General features: G+C 40.3%; 1 protein-coding gene across 1 annotated transcript in view; it reads right to left on the bottom strand.

Moving 5' to 3' along the window:
- The window catches only part of LOC114536141 (nuclear factor related to kappa-B-binding protein-like), a 37,960-nt gene that overhangs the window by 5,462 nt on the left and 17,010 nt on the right, over positions 1-15,488 (bottom strand). The window contains exons 14-25 of the mRNA XM_028557491.1: positions 14,560-14,653; positions 13,555-13,581; positions 13,375-13,474; positions 12,858-12,929; positions 11,901-11,974; positions 11,719-11,756; positions 11,392-11,452; positions 11,001-11,081; positions 8,451-8,594; positions 7,013-7,069; positions 6,713-6,836; positions 6,154-6,233 (exon numbers count right to left, since the gene is read on the bottom strand). Of these exons, the coding sequence (XP_028413292.1) occupies positions 6,154-6,233; positions 6,713-6,836; positions 7,013-7,069; positions 8,451-8,594; positions 11,001-11,081; positions 11,392-11,452; positions 11,719-11,756; positions 11,901-11,974; positions 12,858-12,929; positions 13,375-13,474; positions 13,555-13,581; positions 14,560-14,653 (952 nt within the window). The remainder of the gene's footprint in view (positions 1-6,153; positions 6,234-6,712; positions 6,837-7,012; positions 7,070-8,450; positions 8,595-11,000; positions 11,082-11,391; positions 11,453-11,718; positions 11,757-11,900; positions 11,975-12,857; positions 12,930-13,374; positions 13,475-13,554; positions 13,582-14,559; positions 14,654-15,488) is intronic.

Below are 15,488 nucleotides of genomic sequence, written 5' to 3'. Positions count from 1 at the left end.
GGGACATGTTCGCGTCCAGGCAGAGCAGCCACATAACTTCCATTATGAACACCCATCTGGTCCTCTAGGACACCAACCTCTTAATTTGGGAACCATACAACATTCCCGTGTGAGAGAACAGAACCCGTCAAGAGAGTATATGGGAACGTGTTTGCCTGACAATGTTCCCGTTCAAGAACCAACCGCCACTGCCCAACAAATCCTTGATCATCAACAGCAAGCTCTTAACCTAATGGCTACCACCATCGGGACTACCATAAGTAAAGGATTCGAAATGCCAAGAAGGGAGTACATGACATTCGATGGCAACCCTTTAACTTATCCTAGTTTTATGGAGAACTTTAGAACCAACGTGGAAGATATCGAGCCCAACCCGAACGCTCGAGGAAATTTCCTAATTCAGCTGTGCAGTGGCAGAGCAAAGGATGCTATTAGTGGTACAGTTATGTTGCCCCCCGAGGAAGGATATAAGAAGGCTAAGTCAATTTTGCTTGAAATGTTTGGGCAGACCCATATTGTTGCTGCATCCCATATCGACAGAATTACGGGAGGTGGTGTGATCAAGGATAACGAAAACGAGAAGTTGATGCAACTCGCCCAAGATACGGAAAATTGCGAGATGAACCTTAATAAACTTGGGTTTCAAGCTGACATAAATTCGAGAAGCAACATGAGTGCAGTAATTTTGCGACTTCCCAGGTATCTCCGCTCAGAATGGGCAGAGGAAGCCCAAATCTCGAGAGAAAAGGGTAAAGAGCCAGACTTTTCGCAATTGACTAAGTTTGTCGTCAAGAAAGCTAAACTAGCGAACACAGAATATGGTCGATTGATATGTGCAAGACCCTACAACGAGAAGGAGAACTTTAAGAAGCCTCGAACGGGGAACAGAAACGTCTCGACGTAATTAGCTCAGCATTCAGCAGCCGAGACGAGAGAAGTTCAAACAGGAAATCGTTTGCAATACCGAAGCTCAACGAAGCCCAAATGTTTGTTCTGTGATAGGGAGGGTCACTTCATTGAAGGATGCTTTAAGTTCCAAGAAAAACCCTATGAAGAACGTAAGAGTTTCGTAAGCAAGAAGGGACTATGTAATCTTTGCCTTCTGAAAGGACATTTCGCCAATAAATGCAGGAGGAGCCGAGGTTGCTTTATTCCAAATTGTGGAAACGCCATCATCCCATACTCCATCCAGTAGAACCCCACCAAGAAAGGAAACAAGACTGCTCGAAAGAACAAAATCGAGAGAAGAAACCTGATGCTCCCTCAACTCCGAATGAAAACGCTCAAACCGGTCACTGTGGCACCACTGGAACTGCTAAAAAGCGAATTTGTCTACGGGTGATACCCGTCAAGGTGTTTGGGAAGAACAACGATCGTGAAACAAATAACCTATGCAATTAGGGACGAAGGACCTAATACCACTCTCGTGAAAGAAAGTTTGGTGAACGAACTAAAACTAGATGGACAGCCGATAGATTTTACACTTACTACAACGAATAAGGTCTCGTAAGAATCAGGAAAATCTTATTTTCTACATGTCCAGGGATTGAATCAAAGAGATTGTTGAGAAATTCCAAACGCCTTGTGGGTAAAGAATTTGTCTGCGAGAAGCTGCATTTCGAGCGAGGACGATATCGCTAAGTGGAGCCATTTGGATGGGATCTCTATTCCCGAATTGGGCAATGCGGAAGTGACTATCCTAATCGGTACGGACGTCCCCGAGGCGCATTGGAAATTGGAGGAACGTCGCGGACGTAAGAAGGAACCATATGCCATAAGAACTCCTCTCGGTTGGTCGATTGCCGGAGCGATGGGAACAACATCAGCAAACGACGTCAATTCCTTCTGTACTGGAAGTCAAGACGTGATTCTAAGTGAAAGAGTCGAAAAGATGTTCGAGATGGATTTTAGCGAATCGTCCTATTGCCAAGGCCCTGAGATGTCATTGGAAGACAAGAGGGTTCTGTCTATTATGGAAAGATCACTCAAAGTCGTCGACGATCATTATCATCTCGACTTACCTTTACGATGAAAGCCGAATTTCCCCAACAACCGAAGCCTTGCTGAGAAGAGGTTGAAGTCACTCAAGACGAGATTGAAAAAGGATCCAGCTCTATACAGCAAATATAAAAGGAGAATCGATGACTACGACAACAAAGGTTACACACGCAAGATCACCGACGAAACAAAGGTGGAAAGCAACGATGTTTGGTATCTCCCACACCATCCGGTTATGCACCCCCAGAAACCCGAAAAACTGCGGGTCGTATTCGACTGTGCCGCCAAGTACGAGAATGTGTCCCTTAATAAGCATAAACTCCAGGGTCCCGACATGACGAACAGACTCGTGGGTGTTTAGATGCGATTTCGTGAGAATTCCCGTCGCCTTTTTGGCCGACATCGAGGCGATATTTTGTCAGGTTAGAGTCTCGCCAGGACATCGTGACCTTCTAAGATTTCTTTGGTTCGAGGATGGCGATTATGACAAGCCGGTAGCGGAGTACCAAATGTTAGTCCGCCTATTCGGCGCGACATCCTCACCGAGCTGTGCAGGGTTCTGCTTAAGAAAAGTCGCGGAGGAATTCGAAGATCATTCCAGTCCAGAGGCAATCGAGACAATACGAAAGAACTTCTACGTAGATGACTGTCTGAAGTCTGTCGCGGCTATTAAGTTGATCCAGAAGCTATGTGAGATCTTATCCAAGCGTTCATTTCGGCTAACAAAGTTCGTGAGCAACGACAAAGAAGTATTGCCCTCCATCCCAGAAAGCGAACGTGCGCAATCGATTGTTAGCTTAGACCTCGAGGAACTCCCGATCGAACGACCCTTGAGTGTGCAATGGAACGTGCAAGAAGATGCGTTCGCGTTCCGTATAATTGTTGGAAAGAAAACACGGACACGCCGGGAAATTCTTTCAAATGTTAGCTCTTTGTATGATCCCCTTGGGTTCGCGTCGCCATTCGTTCTGCCTGCCAAACGTCTTCTGTAACAATTATGCAAAGATAAAGTCGGATGGCATGAAGAGATCTCTTCCGACGTGCTGGAAACGTGGGAACGTTGGCTGCGCGATCTACATAAGTTGGTAAAAATCAGTGTGCCAAGATGTTTCAAGCCCAGTTATTTTGCTCAGCTAAGTAGTATTGAGTTACACCACTTCGCGGATGCCTCGTTCGATGGCTACGGCGCGGTTTCGTATCTTTGTTTCGCAGATGTTGAGGATCGAATTCATTGCAGCTTTGTGCTTGGAAAATCCAGAGTCGCGCCAATCAAACCCACTACCATCCCAAGGTTAGAGCTGACCGCAGCAACTATGGCTGTGAAACAAGATCGTCAGATCCGAGGAGCTAGATTTGAAAATCGACCGTGTGGTGTTCTGGACTGATTCCACCTGCGTCCTCCAGTATATCAACAACGAACGAGGGGGGCCGTTTCAGAACATTCGTGGCAAACCGAATCGCTATAATCGCTACAACAGCTCGAGTCTATCGCAATGGAGGTATGTTAATTCCAAATCCAATCCAGCAGATTACGCATCCAGAGGCTTGCGACCCGATGACGACGAAGAGATCGAACAGTGGATAAACGGGCCAGAATTTCTACGTAAAGACGAATCCAGTTGGCCAGCGCGTCCCGATGGTATCAACGTTCTACCAGACGAAAGCCTCGAGTGGAAACGCGACGTAGGAATCTACGAGACACAAGTTCGCCAAGAAGAACCCTTGGATTCCTTTATCCAACATTACTCCGACTGGTACCGTCTTTTAAAGGAAGCCGCTTGGCTTATCCGTTTTCTCCAACACCTCCGAGACACCGCCGACGCTAAGAAACTGCCTGGTCGAATCCATTCATCCACAGAAACGTTGGAACGTAAGGTTACAGGGGCCGGAGTAAACCCTTTGTCGATGGAAGAATTAGACATCGCGAAGATATACGTTTAATCAAGTACATTCAAAGCGAAGCACCTCCTGAAGAAGTTGTGTGTCTCCTGTCAAGACCACTAAACGCTCCGAAAGCCAACGCGACCATAAAGAAAGCGAGCAAGTTGTCGGCGCTTTCGCCATTTATGGGCGAAGACGGTTTAGTGAGAGTCGGTAGTCGGTTAGACAGAGCAAAGATAAGTTTCGCTGCCAAACACCCAATCGTCATCCCGAGCAAGCATCACGTTGTTGACCTCCTGATCCAGCACTACACGAGAAGGAGGGTCATTCGGGCGTCCAAACGATCATTACCGCAATACAACGAGAATTTTGGGTCCTGAACGGGCGGTCGAGAATAAGATGGATCATCTACAAGCGTCTCCTTTGTCGTAGAAAGTTTGCGTTGCCGTGCGAGCAGATCATGGCACCATTACCGACAGCCCCTTGTAACTGCCTGTGAGTTCCAGTTTGCATCAACTGGAGTCGATTACTTCGGGCCCTTTATGGTCAAGAGAGGCCGTAGCTTAGTCAAGAGATACGGTTGTGTCTTTACATGTATGGCCGTGAGAGCCGTCCACATAGAGGTCGCGCATTCGCTCGAATCTTTCCTATGTGCCTTTAGTCGCTTCACAGCACGTCAAGGCCTTCCAACGGATATGTATAGTAACAATGGGACGAACTTTGTCAGAGTCTCCGGAATTTTGAAAGAAGAGTTTGAAAACATTCGATCGAATGAAGCTCAGTCCAAGATATACGACCGATTGAGAATGAAAGGGGTGACATGGCACTTTAATCCGCCGACAGCGAGTCACACCGGTGGCGTATGGGAGAGCGTAATTCGTTCTATACGGCGAATTCTGGCTTCATTGATGACGGAACAAACAGTCGACGATGAGACGCTTCTAACCCTGTTTGGGGAAGTGGAAAAGATACTCAACGATCGTCCACTGGTTCGAGGCGAAGGTCAAATTAATGATTTAGATCCACTGACGCCGAGGAAGCTGTTGCTCTTGAGATCAAACTCATCTTTACCGCCCGGCGTATTCGTAGGTACCGACCGTTTCAGCAAGCGGTGGAAGCAAGCCCAGGTGTTAGCGAACGCGTTTTGGAAACGTTGGGTTGGCGAATACCTGCCAACGCTTCAGCAACGACAGAAGTGGCGTAAACGGAACGTTCAGGTTAAAGACGTCGTCCTGATGGTAGAGAGCGGGTGTCCACGAGGACAATGGTCTTTAGCTATGGTGGAGGAGGTCTCTCCCGATAGCGAAGGAACGGTTCGTCACGTCGTGCTTAGAACGAGAAACGGAAAGTTCCGAAGAGACGTAAGGAAGTTGTGCATGCTGGAAGAAGCCAAGTAAGGCAAAGGACGGCGATTGATAAACTCTACATAGCTATAACCGTTGTTGTTAACGTTTTTACAATTTTACTGTATGCTAGATCCGCTTTATAGAACCGCATGGCGCGATAGGGGCCAGTGTAGGATCTAACCAGGCCCGCGTATCGTAAGGATAAGTTGCCTGCGAACAGGCACTGAACACATGTTTTAGTTTTGAAGACGAATGACATTATCATAGAGTTTGTTTTATATTAGTTCGTATTTGGGAATTTCAACAGTCAGGTACATTAATATCATATTTCCTTTAACTTTGTAACAGTATATTGACGGATATTTTGTACGTCATTATTTAGAAACCACATACACACACTTCATTTATACGATCCGGAATTCGTGATTTATGCGCTTGTTTATTCGCCTGGTGTACCCGTTACGACGTCGTACACAATTTGGTCGTTGTGTGAGTGCGTTTCGCTGTAAATCCCCACATTTGAACTACACCAAGTGAGAGGAAAATGAATGTATGACCTGACGAGTGTTAACATATGAAACCACGTAAATTATTTGCGGGAAATATAGCAAAAGAACATGCATATCATGTTGCCAACGTTATTTCAATGTTCTTGGGAAATCATTCTGATTCATAACTCACAAGTAACAGATGCAAAGCAAATAGCAATGTGAACAAAGCATGCAATTTGCAACTAGAAAGTTTCAAATCATGCATTAAAGAAGTTCTAAATAACCTTGGTTTTCTACTTTTTATACGTATAGATCATAAAGAATTTGATCTTTGCTCTGCTTTTCTCCGAAAAATGTCTTATTTAACACCCAAAAGCCTGATATACATTTTAAATAAAAAATACGCTCCTACATAAAAACAGATATACTTGATTAACCTGCTGTTTCAATTGTTTCTGTTTTTGGTTCTGTTGTTTCTTTGCACGGGCTGCAGCTGCACTTGCCTCATGAAGCTTCTCTAAATGTCAAACAAAGTAAAAAAGGATGTGATTCAAATTTCATTTCATGGTACGCGGAAAGAAGCTTTCCGATTGGTTCAGAGCAGGTAAGGGAGGGTTTTTAAGCCTAAGCTAGCCTAAAGGCGGTGTTACACTATGCAATTTTTAGTGCAACTTGCAATGCAATTATAATTTCGAGAGATGTTAATTAGTAAAGAGTGTTCGAAATGCTAAGAAAACGTTAGCAGATCGTGAGAAATGTTCGTATTTGTCAACTTTAGATGCCTCAGAAGTAGAATTGCATTGCAAGTTGCAAGGAAAGTTGCATAGTGTAACACCGCCTTAAGCATTATCAGAAATTCAGGGCATTACTTATCATAATGCCAGGATTTCGCAATCAAAGTTACATCCGGACCTCGCAGCCTGCTACAAATTCTATTAAGTATGCACTGAAGTCTTACCGAACGTCTAAAAAATTAAGCAAACGCTGCAGTCTTACCGAACTCTTCGACAGTTCTTGTTTTGTGAAGGTATATCCAAACTTTGCGTGCATTGTCGTATTTCACACACGGATCCTTTTCGTAGTGAAGTCGATCGAGAGCTCCACTTACAACAGTATGAATCTAGGGAAAAGAGGTTATCAATACATTAACCTGTAAACAGCAGTCGTTAACAAAAACATGTTAACACGATCATTACAACATATTAACACCATCATAGGCAATGAAGGTTACTAGGTCATATATCTAACAATAGCTCTAATTTACACGAATTTCGTTAAAATTAAATATAAACAAACCTGTCCATCGGTTGCAGTTGGATTAATATATTGAGAATCTTTCAACAGAAGACAAACCTGAAAAAAAAATTCATGCTGTTGTACAAAGTATTGCGCTTTAACGATCCGGTATACTTTTGCTTAAAGGGAATTAAAATGGCAATAAAAATTATTTCTGATTCATTGAAAAAAAAATTTAGGCTTCTTATAGAGCCTTTTTACAAATTTTTTTTATCTTCCTTACGATCAAAAACATCGGATATCGCGATATATCCGCCATCTTGTTTTATAATGACATCTAATTACATGACGTCAAAAGCAGGGTTGACGTTTAAAAAATAACAATTACATGTTCACGGTTTATTTGGAACTTTTACAATTCAAACGTTATAATTTGAGATACGTGCGATTGTAATACCATGGAACTATCACTTCGCCGTATCGTTAATTTGAAGTTACAAAACGAATTTTCACCCAGCTTATGACGTAACGCATATCAGAGCAAGAATATGCATATCCAAAATGGCGGATGGAAGATTATTTCATTCGAAAATTTCTTGTAAGTAATAAAGTTGACAAAAATCCGTAAACGAATTTTGTAAATAATCATGACGTTCTTTTAAAATAGACAAAGATAATTTTTATTATTATTTATTTAACAGAATTCACAGTCTGTGATTGGCTAATAGCCATGTGTGAAATCGTCATATCCAACGTGTGACGTCATAACGTGTGATACGACTTTTTTAGTGTGATAAATAGTCGTATCCCACGTTTGACGTCACACGAATGGCGAAGACATCAACACAATGGCTTCCTCAAGTGAAAGGTTCGGCAACTTTGAGGCATACATGTTCGTTCTTTTAAATAAATAATAAAACATTTATTGAATTCGGTTTTCACATGATATGAAGAATTATCAAGTCTCAGTTTGTCATATATAATGACAAACTTCGGCTTGATAATTCTTCATATCATGTTCAACCTCATTCAATAATTGCTAATTGCCGTATCCCTTTATCAATTATACTTTGACACCTTTTCGTGTCAAGCATCATTCTGCTTTAAAACGAAAACCTAATCGGGTGATCCGGACAGTAAAGTAAGGATATGAATTGGCAACGCAGTTGAATAGAGATTATCCATTCATACATAAATTCATATGCGAAGCTTTTAATTTATCACATTTAAAATAACAGTGAAAATTCAATTTAACATGTGAAATATGCACACGGGCGGAGTTACTGAATAAAAGGACATGTATACCCGTTAGAATATCTCTTCATTCTTTAATTCACAATGGCATGCAGGCGTAAATAATATGAATTTCACACAGCGAGAAAGACACGTTGTTAAGATAGGGATGATCTTCATGCAGCTGCCAGCAGGACATTGACCCGACGTGTCCCTTCCTCGTCTTTATATTTGGCCTCCAACAAAAAAAACCATCTCAATATACCTCTGCTCTAGTGCCTTCACCATTTGGCAATCGCGCGGCAGCATCACGTACTAATGTCAAAATTGTCACGTAGGGAGGCCGCTTGGATACCAATAAGGAGTGTTCTCGCGCCTTATTTAGATTGGATTCTTTCGTAAACACGCCCTGAAAGAGAAACAACAATTTGAAAGCATGTCAATGAGATGGCAATACAGGGTGTATCAGAAAAAACTAGAAGATTTTAAAATGTCCAGAAAACTATCATTTTATCAAAATATCTCAAAAATATATTTAAGTCTAAGTATTTTAGCATCTCCTGGCTTATCTAACAGTAAAAACTATCAGAAAAATTAACCTAAAAAAGCGGGAGAACGGTTTGTAAAAGCCTCATTTTTAACCGCTTGCGCAAAGAAAATGAGATGTTCAAAATCCAAGTTCATTTAAAGAGATGAAAGTTTGGACTGTTTTGTGCAATGTATTAAAATTTCAGAAAATTTGATAAACATTAAGTCCGCCGTAAAACGTTTCAAAATTGGACTTTTTCCCGCTCGCGCGTAACTTTTTTCATGCAAGAATGATTACATGCATGAGTGATGGTTCGAATGACGTACTTACAATGCTATTGTTATACCTTACATTGATGTTGTATCTAATAATGCTATTATTAAAAATAAACTACACAAAAACGTCAAACAGTACACAATTGCAAACAAGAGCAGAGTTTACAAAATTTGTTGTTAGTTCTCAACATGTCCTCCATTTCTTTGCACGCAAATTTCTGCCCTACTTATCATACTGAAAACAGCACGCCGAACCATTTGCCTGTCCTGCCTTAGGATATCCATCTCATTTTGAATTCTTGCTTCAAGGTCTTCCAAGTTTGCCGGTGGTGTGACATAAACCTTCGACTTTAGGTAACCCCAAAGGAAAAAATCCAAAGGAGTCAAATCGGGAGATCGCGGTGGCCATTCTACCGCACGATTTAAAGCAATAAATCGGTTTCCAAATAATTGTTCCAAGCGCTCGGAAACAATGCGTCTCCGATGAGGTGGTGCTCCGTCTTGTATCCACCAAAGGCGCTGGAACCTGCCATCATCGTTGGGAGCGAAACGGCGTATTTCGCTTACAGCTGGAACGACTCGCTCATTAATCATTTGTAGGTATTCTTCGCCGTCTAAGTTGTGGCGAAAGAAAAAAGGACCAATGACAGATCCATTACCAATCAATCCGACCCAAACAGTAAACTTGTGACGGTCATCATTTCGCTCATACTGAAAGTGCAACGGTCGTTCACCACGAGCGCAGTACTCTCTGATATTATGGGTGTTAACAGAGGCATTTAAGGCAAATCCAGCTTCGTCACCAATGAGTACGTCCTCAAGAAATCGTGCTGGTCTGTTTATAAGCCACTGGCAAAACCTTTCTCGCCGCTGGTAATCTCCTGCAAGCAGTTGATGTCGTCGTATCATCTGGTATGGGTGAAATCGTAAGTCCAGCCGTGTTATACGATTAAAGGTGGCCGAAGATAAGCCAAGACCATTTCGCCGAGCGCTAATTCTCGCTCCATTTGGCTGCTGATTTTCAATCGCATTTTGTACAGCTTCAATGTTTTCTTGAGACCTCGCAGTTCTTCGACGTCCTGATCTTCCCCGGTTGAGATTACAGCTTGTCCCGTTTGTACGATATTTAGCAACATTGTTGTAAACTGTACCATGTGATGGACAGCGTACGTCAGGATACTCCTCCCGAAACCTTTCAAGCACTCTTGTGACGCTCCCATGACTACGGTGGTATTCAGTTACCAAAAAAGCTCTTTGCTGTGGTGTAAACTGCGGCCTTGGCATTGTTTTTAATGTTTGATATGAAAAATAAGCTAGCAATTCATAAACAGGACATCTTTTGCATTATCCATGCAGGTGTAATTAACAGAACTCTTTGTTAAATAAAACAATGAAACAAGAGTATTCATTGTTAGTTATGTTTTAATTACGTCATTCGAACCATCACTCATGCATGTAATCATTCTTGCATAAAAAAAGGTTACGCGAGAGCGGAGTAAACGGAAAAAGTCCAATTTTGAAACGTTTCACGGCGGACTTAATGTTAATCAAATTTTCTGAAATTTTGATACATTGCACAAAAGGGTCCAAACTTTCATCTCTTTAAATGAACTTGGATTTTGAACATCTCATTTTCTTTGCACAAGCGGTTAAAAATGAGGCTTTTACAAACCGTTCTCCCGCTTTTCGAGGTTAATTTTTCTGCTAGTTTTTACTGTTAGATAAGCCAGGAGATGCTAAAATACTTAGACATAAATATATTTTTGAGATATTTTGATAAAATGATAGTTTTCTGGACATTTTAAAATCTTCTAGTTTTTTCTGATACACCCTGTATAATTCAGCTAGAATGACTGAAACCTGATTCAGTTTCGGCCTGAAACTGTTGATGTGATATATCCAAAAATTTCATCAATTGAATAAATAATACATGCAAGCTGAGATCTCTTCAGAACGTGTTCGAAGTATATACTGGCATTTGAGTTAAAAAAGAGACACTAGATAGGTTTACCTTGACCGGGGCGACGATCGAGTCAAATCCATGCATCTTATAAATAAATGGTTTATGAGGATTTTCATATCTTTGTCGTTCCTGCGTGAACAAAATATAAAGCTTCAGAAGTTATATAACAAATGGCTACAATATTGTTTTTAAATTCTAGCTACACTAAACGAAATCTATTTAATTTAGGGAGGCTCTAAAATGAAAACAATGAGGTTGTGACCTGTTACATAATAATTGAAATGGTCTTCCCGTCATGCACTTATCCAGATGTCATTGCATGAGTACCAATGACATATCTTTACACCAACGTTATAAACAAATATGTATACACATCAGCTCATATCAAAAGCGAATAATCAAGTATACTGTTTACCATTCTACACATTCGTACACAAACCTGAACTTGGTAAGCAGATTTTTCAACCTCTGTACTTGGTGCCACAACATATACCGCACGTCTATATAAAAAAATTATATCTATAGCTTATACGATAACTATCGACTACAATGTTTCTAATAACTTAAAATCTCGGATTAGAGATGCATGGCAATCACATGCAGATGTTGCCGCGCAAGGAGCGTTTGTGTACCGCTTAAATATCTACAATACACACTCTTTAAGTCTTGGGACATAAAGCGTTAATGGTCAAGGAGAAAAAACACAGATTCGCAGCATTTTACTCAATTGTTAAATCACAAGTAAAACAATGAATCGTGTACTTACGGTAATGTCGGCGCAGTTGAAGCTGGAACATTTATATTCTAGAAGAACAAGATGTAAAATGTGTTCAGGGATACCTTAGCTATCTCTGCATGCTATTAAATTTTCCAAACTTCGATGTAAATGGAGATAAGACAAGATGAAATATTTTCGAATCTTGAGCAATGCGGTTAAATTCCACGTACAGCAACGTTGTCTTTAGTCTCCAGCCAGTGATCAAATAAGGGTTCGAGGTCTGTATCCTTGTCTCGGAAGGTACCTGTAAGAAAATATCCCAGCAAATAAGCCGCGTAATCCAAACGCAGGATGATTGCGAGACTTGGAGTGTACGAAAGGGAGGGAGTGTACGAAAATATGAGCCGCGTGGGCGTGTAACCATCCCAAGTCAATTAAACAACCGAAGCTACAAAAGTATGGTTGCATGTGTGATTTGACTACAAGTTTGCGTCTACGCTTTTAAAAGCAATAAAGTTTGCCAAATTTACCTGTCTCAATTTTCGAGATATTTCACTTAAATTATAGGTAAAAGAAACTTGACAAAGTGTGCTGTCTTCGTATAACATTTTGTTAATTATAGTTGGTCATTTGCCGTTTGGGTTTCTATAAGTTTGACCTAGTTGCAACGTTAACCTGCTACGCGTGACTGATTACAAATTGAAAAGATTTATTTTTTTATCGACTTGCCGCCATCTTTGTTGGTATGTGATGGCGAACGTAACTATAATTTTACTTAGAAATTTTACTCAAAAACAAAGAGAGAATGAAAACACTGTGAAAGATCTAAGTAGTTTCACTTAGTAATATATTTCAGTTTGGACAAAACTGCTTACATTTTTCTGCAGATTTACGGAGTTCGTCAAATTTTTGTGAGAATCCTTGAAAAACCCCTTACCTACTTGCTGTAACCGTATTTTCACTAGCCAATATTTGCCATTCTTATTAGGCCATTCAACTGACCAATCAAATTTTGAATTTATTTCTTGAGCCATCCTAATTGGTCAATGAACAGGAAGTACGTTTTTCAAGGAGTTTATAAAAATATTTTACGAACTCCGTAACAGAAAAATGTAAGCAAATGAATTGTTCAATATTTTTCAGGACGATTCTATTGCTGCGACTGTCAATCAACATGCAGCACGTACCTATCCATTTCCATTGATGAACTTTTTGCTTAAAAATCACCATTGGTATATATGACGGGCAATTCAAAACATCTACGTGGAAAAAAGTTTAAAATACTTTTACGATGAAGAATAATAATACCGTGCCCCCAGGAAAAATTCTGTTCATCAATATAACGTCGAACAAGCCCATGCAAATATATTTTCAGGGCGTGCTGAAACATACTTTATGTCTATAATTATATAGGCCCTGTCCTGCATCTGGACAACCTTAAACAACAAATATTCAATTTCTTATACCCTGGGTTAAAAAACAAAGATACGTATAATGCACGAAATGTAATTCTACTTTCGAGACATGTTAATTAGTGAAGAATGTTCGATATGTTAAGACGACATCAGCCGAGAGTAACGAAGGCCCGTGTTATATAGCCAATTCTACATCCACCAAGAGTAGAACTGCATTGCAAGTTGCAAGAAAAATTGCATCGTATAACAGGACCTTAGAAAACGCTTCACACATCGCTGCCAACGTCACCTTTTCCACTCCCAGCAAGAAATTTTAGAGCAGATGGTATCTGATCTATCCAATTACGCTCTTTAACACTCCAAGCACTTGCAACGCAAGAACATGATTGCTAAAGCAAAATGAACAAATTATTTTAAAAGCAAGTTAATATCATGCAACCTTACAATAAAGAGTTTAAAGTTATCTTACTTGCCACTCTCCAACCATACGCTCCAGCTGTATGAAATAAAAAGACAAGAAATGTTTATAATATTCTTGTAAGTTTGTATAGTGGCATCAATAAGTAAATTACTTGTAGGTACACCACGTAAGTACTTAATACTGCAAAGCTTTCGGTCCGTTAACCCGGGCCTTCATGAGAGCAAATTGCACTGATGAATGAATGTCCGGTTCTCCACCATTTAGTTGTAAAGCCCCGTACAGACGGGCAGGTTTTCCTTGCCAAGATTTATTTGCTCATGTGTGCGCGAAAAAATTGACAAGTTTTCCTTGACTCCTAGCCTTGTTCAAAAACTAGTCATGTCATGGCAGCTTCTTAACAAGGAAAAATACTCGTGTGTACGGGCAGTACAGCCGTCATAAATTTGACAAGTGCGCAGTAGGGAACTGCGCAACACTACCTTCGAGGCAATGGAGCGGGTTTTTTGACGGATTTTTTAATGTTTAAAAAATGAACATTTAAAAAGGAACAGTCCTAATGGTATTGAATGAAACATGCATTGTAATATCATGTGTAACCTGAGTCATTATAAGACAGGTCTATTCTATGTGCGTAAATCATCCCACGTGGAGGACACGTTCGACAAAATTCGACAGTTCCCGACGTCCCACGTCGGGCCTACGCGTTGCGTGGTTCTGCCGCTTAATGGGAGAGGGGGGGGAGGGGGCAGGTAACCTACTCGTATGTTATCTTTGTGGCCATTTGGAGATCTTAAAAATGCAATTTGATAGCAAAAATTGCAATTTTGTGAACAAGTCACTTTTAGAGCAATTCACAATAATTCAAATTGAAGTGAATTAGAAGAGGCAAATAAATCTTAGCACAACAAAATCCCATCAATGATAATTTTAAACCTCTCATTTTAATGGAAACTGTTAAATTGGTATATTTATAATCTCAGTATTACAAGAAAATTGTCTATCTAAACACCATGGATTAAAAAAGGTACAGAAAAACCGAGCATTACAACAAACCTGGTCCAACTCGGCAGTTGCATCTGGCAGACCCAAAAATATATCCCGAAGCAATGAGAAGAAGCATGGACAGCTGCTTTCCATTAGCTTGAAGCTATATAAATATAACAGATACGATAAATAATAACTGATTATTGACCAAGCGTGAGGTTTTTATTATATAGCTGAACAATAGGTGTTGGTTCTGCGAAAAACGTCATCTTCTTATTAATAAACTTAGCAAAAAATGAGGGTTGCATTGTAGCTTACGAAATATTTTATTCTGACAGAACGAAGATTTAACTATTTTTTGCAAATCTTTCTCGTCTTTCTCTGTTCTTTACAGTTTCAATGACATGATGAAAAGTTGGCTACTCTCAGTCTCATGCACAATTATATCGTGATATGTATTGTATTGATTGAAATACAGTTGTATTGATTGAAAAGCTCGCATATGAAGATCTCATGCAAAAATTATTAAAACTTAGACTTAAATATATTACAAATTGGTGGCATTATTATTCATTAGATAGTGTAATCGTCCGCTGATTGGCTAAAAATGTACGGATAATTTCAGATCTGTCGGTGCCCGCGCTTTTTTTGCCAGCGGACCATAGAGATTATAAATAACACTAGAGGGGTTATCGAGGAGAGATTGGGGAGCGCGTTAATGGAGGGCAAATCCAAGTCCCGGATGTTCACTCATTCACGATGTCCGAGGCCAAAATATGTCGTTTTTAACGAGTTTTTTTTATTTCTAAATGTTTTTTTTGCCTAAAATATCATTTCAGGATGTCTAAGGTAGTAAAACCAGTTCAAAAAAAGCACTGTTTTTCCTTAAAAAACCGGCAAAGCGACCTAAAAAACGAATTTAATTTTTTAATACAAATTCTAGTTGTTGCTAACGTGGTTGCTAAGAAGGCATTGTCAAGCCAATCAGCGCTTGGCTT

Source organism: Dendronephthya gigantea, unplaced genomic scaffold, assembly GCF_004324835.1.
Source record: "Dendronephthya gigantea isolate DGI-Jeju-01 unplaced genomic scaffold, DenGig_1.0 000131F, whole genome shotgun sequence".
Classification (NCBI taxonomy): Eukaryota; Metazoa; Cnidaria; class Anthozoa; order Malacalcyonacea; family Nephtheidae; genus Dendronephthya; species Dendronephthya gigantea.
This window is presented reverse-complemented; position numbering and strand designations above follow the sequence as displayed.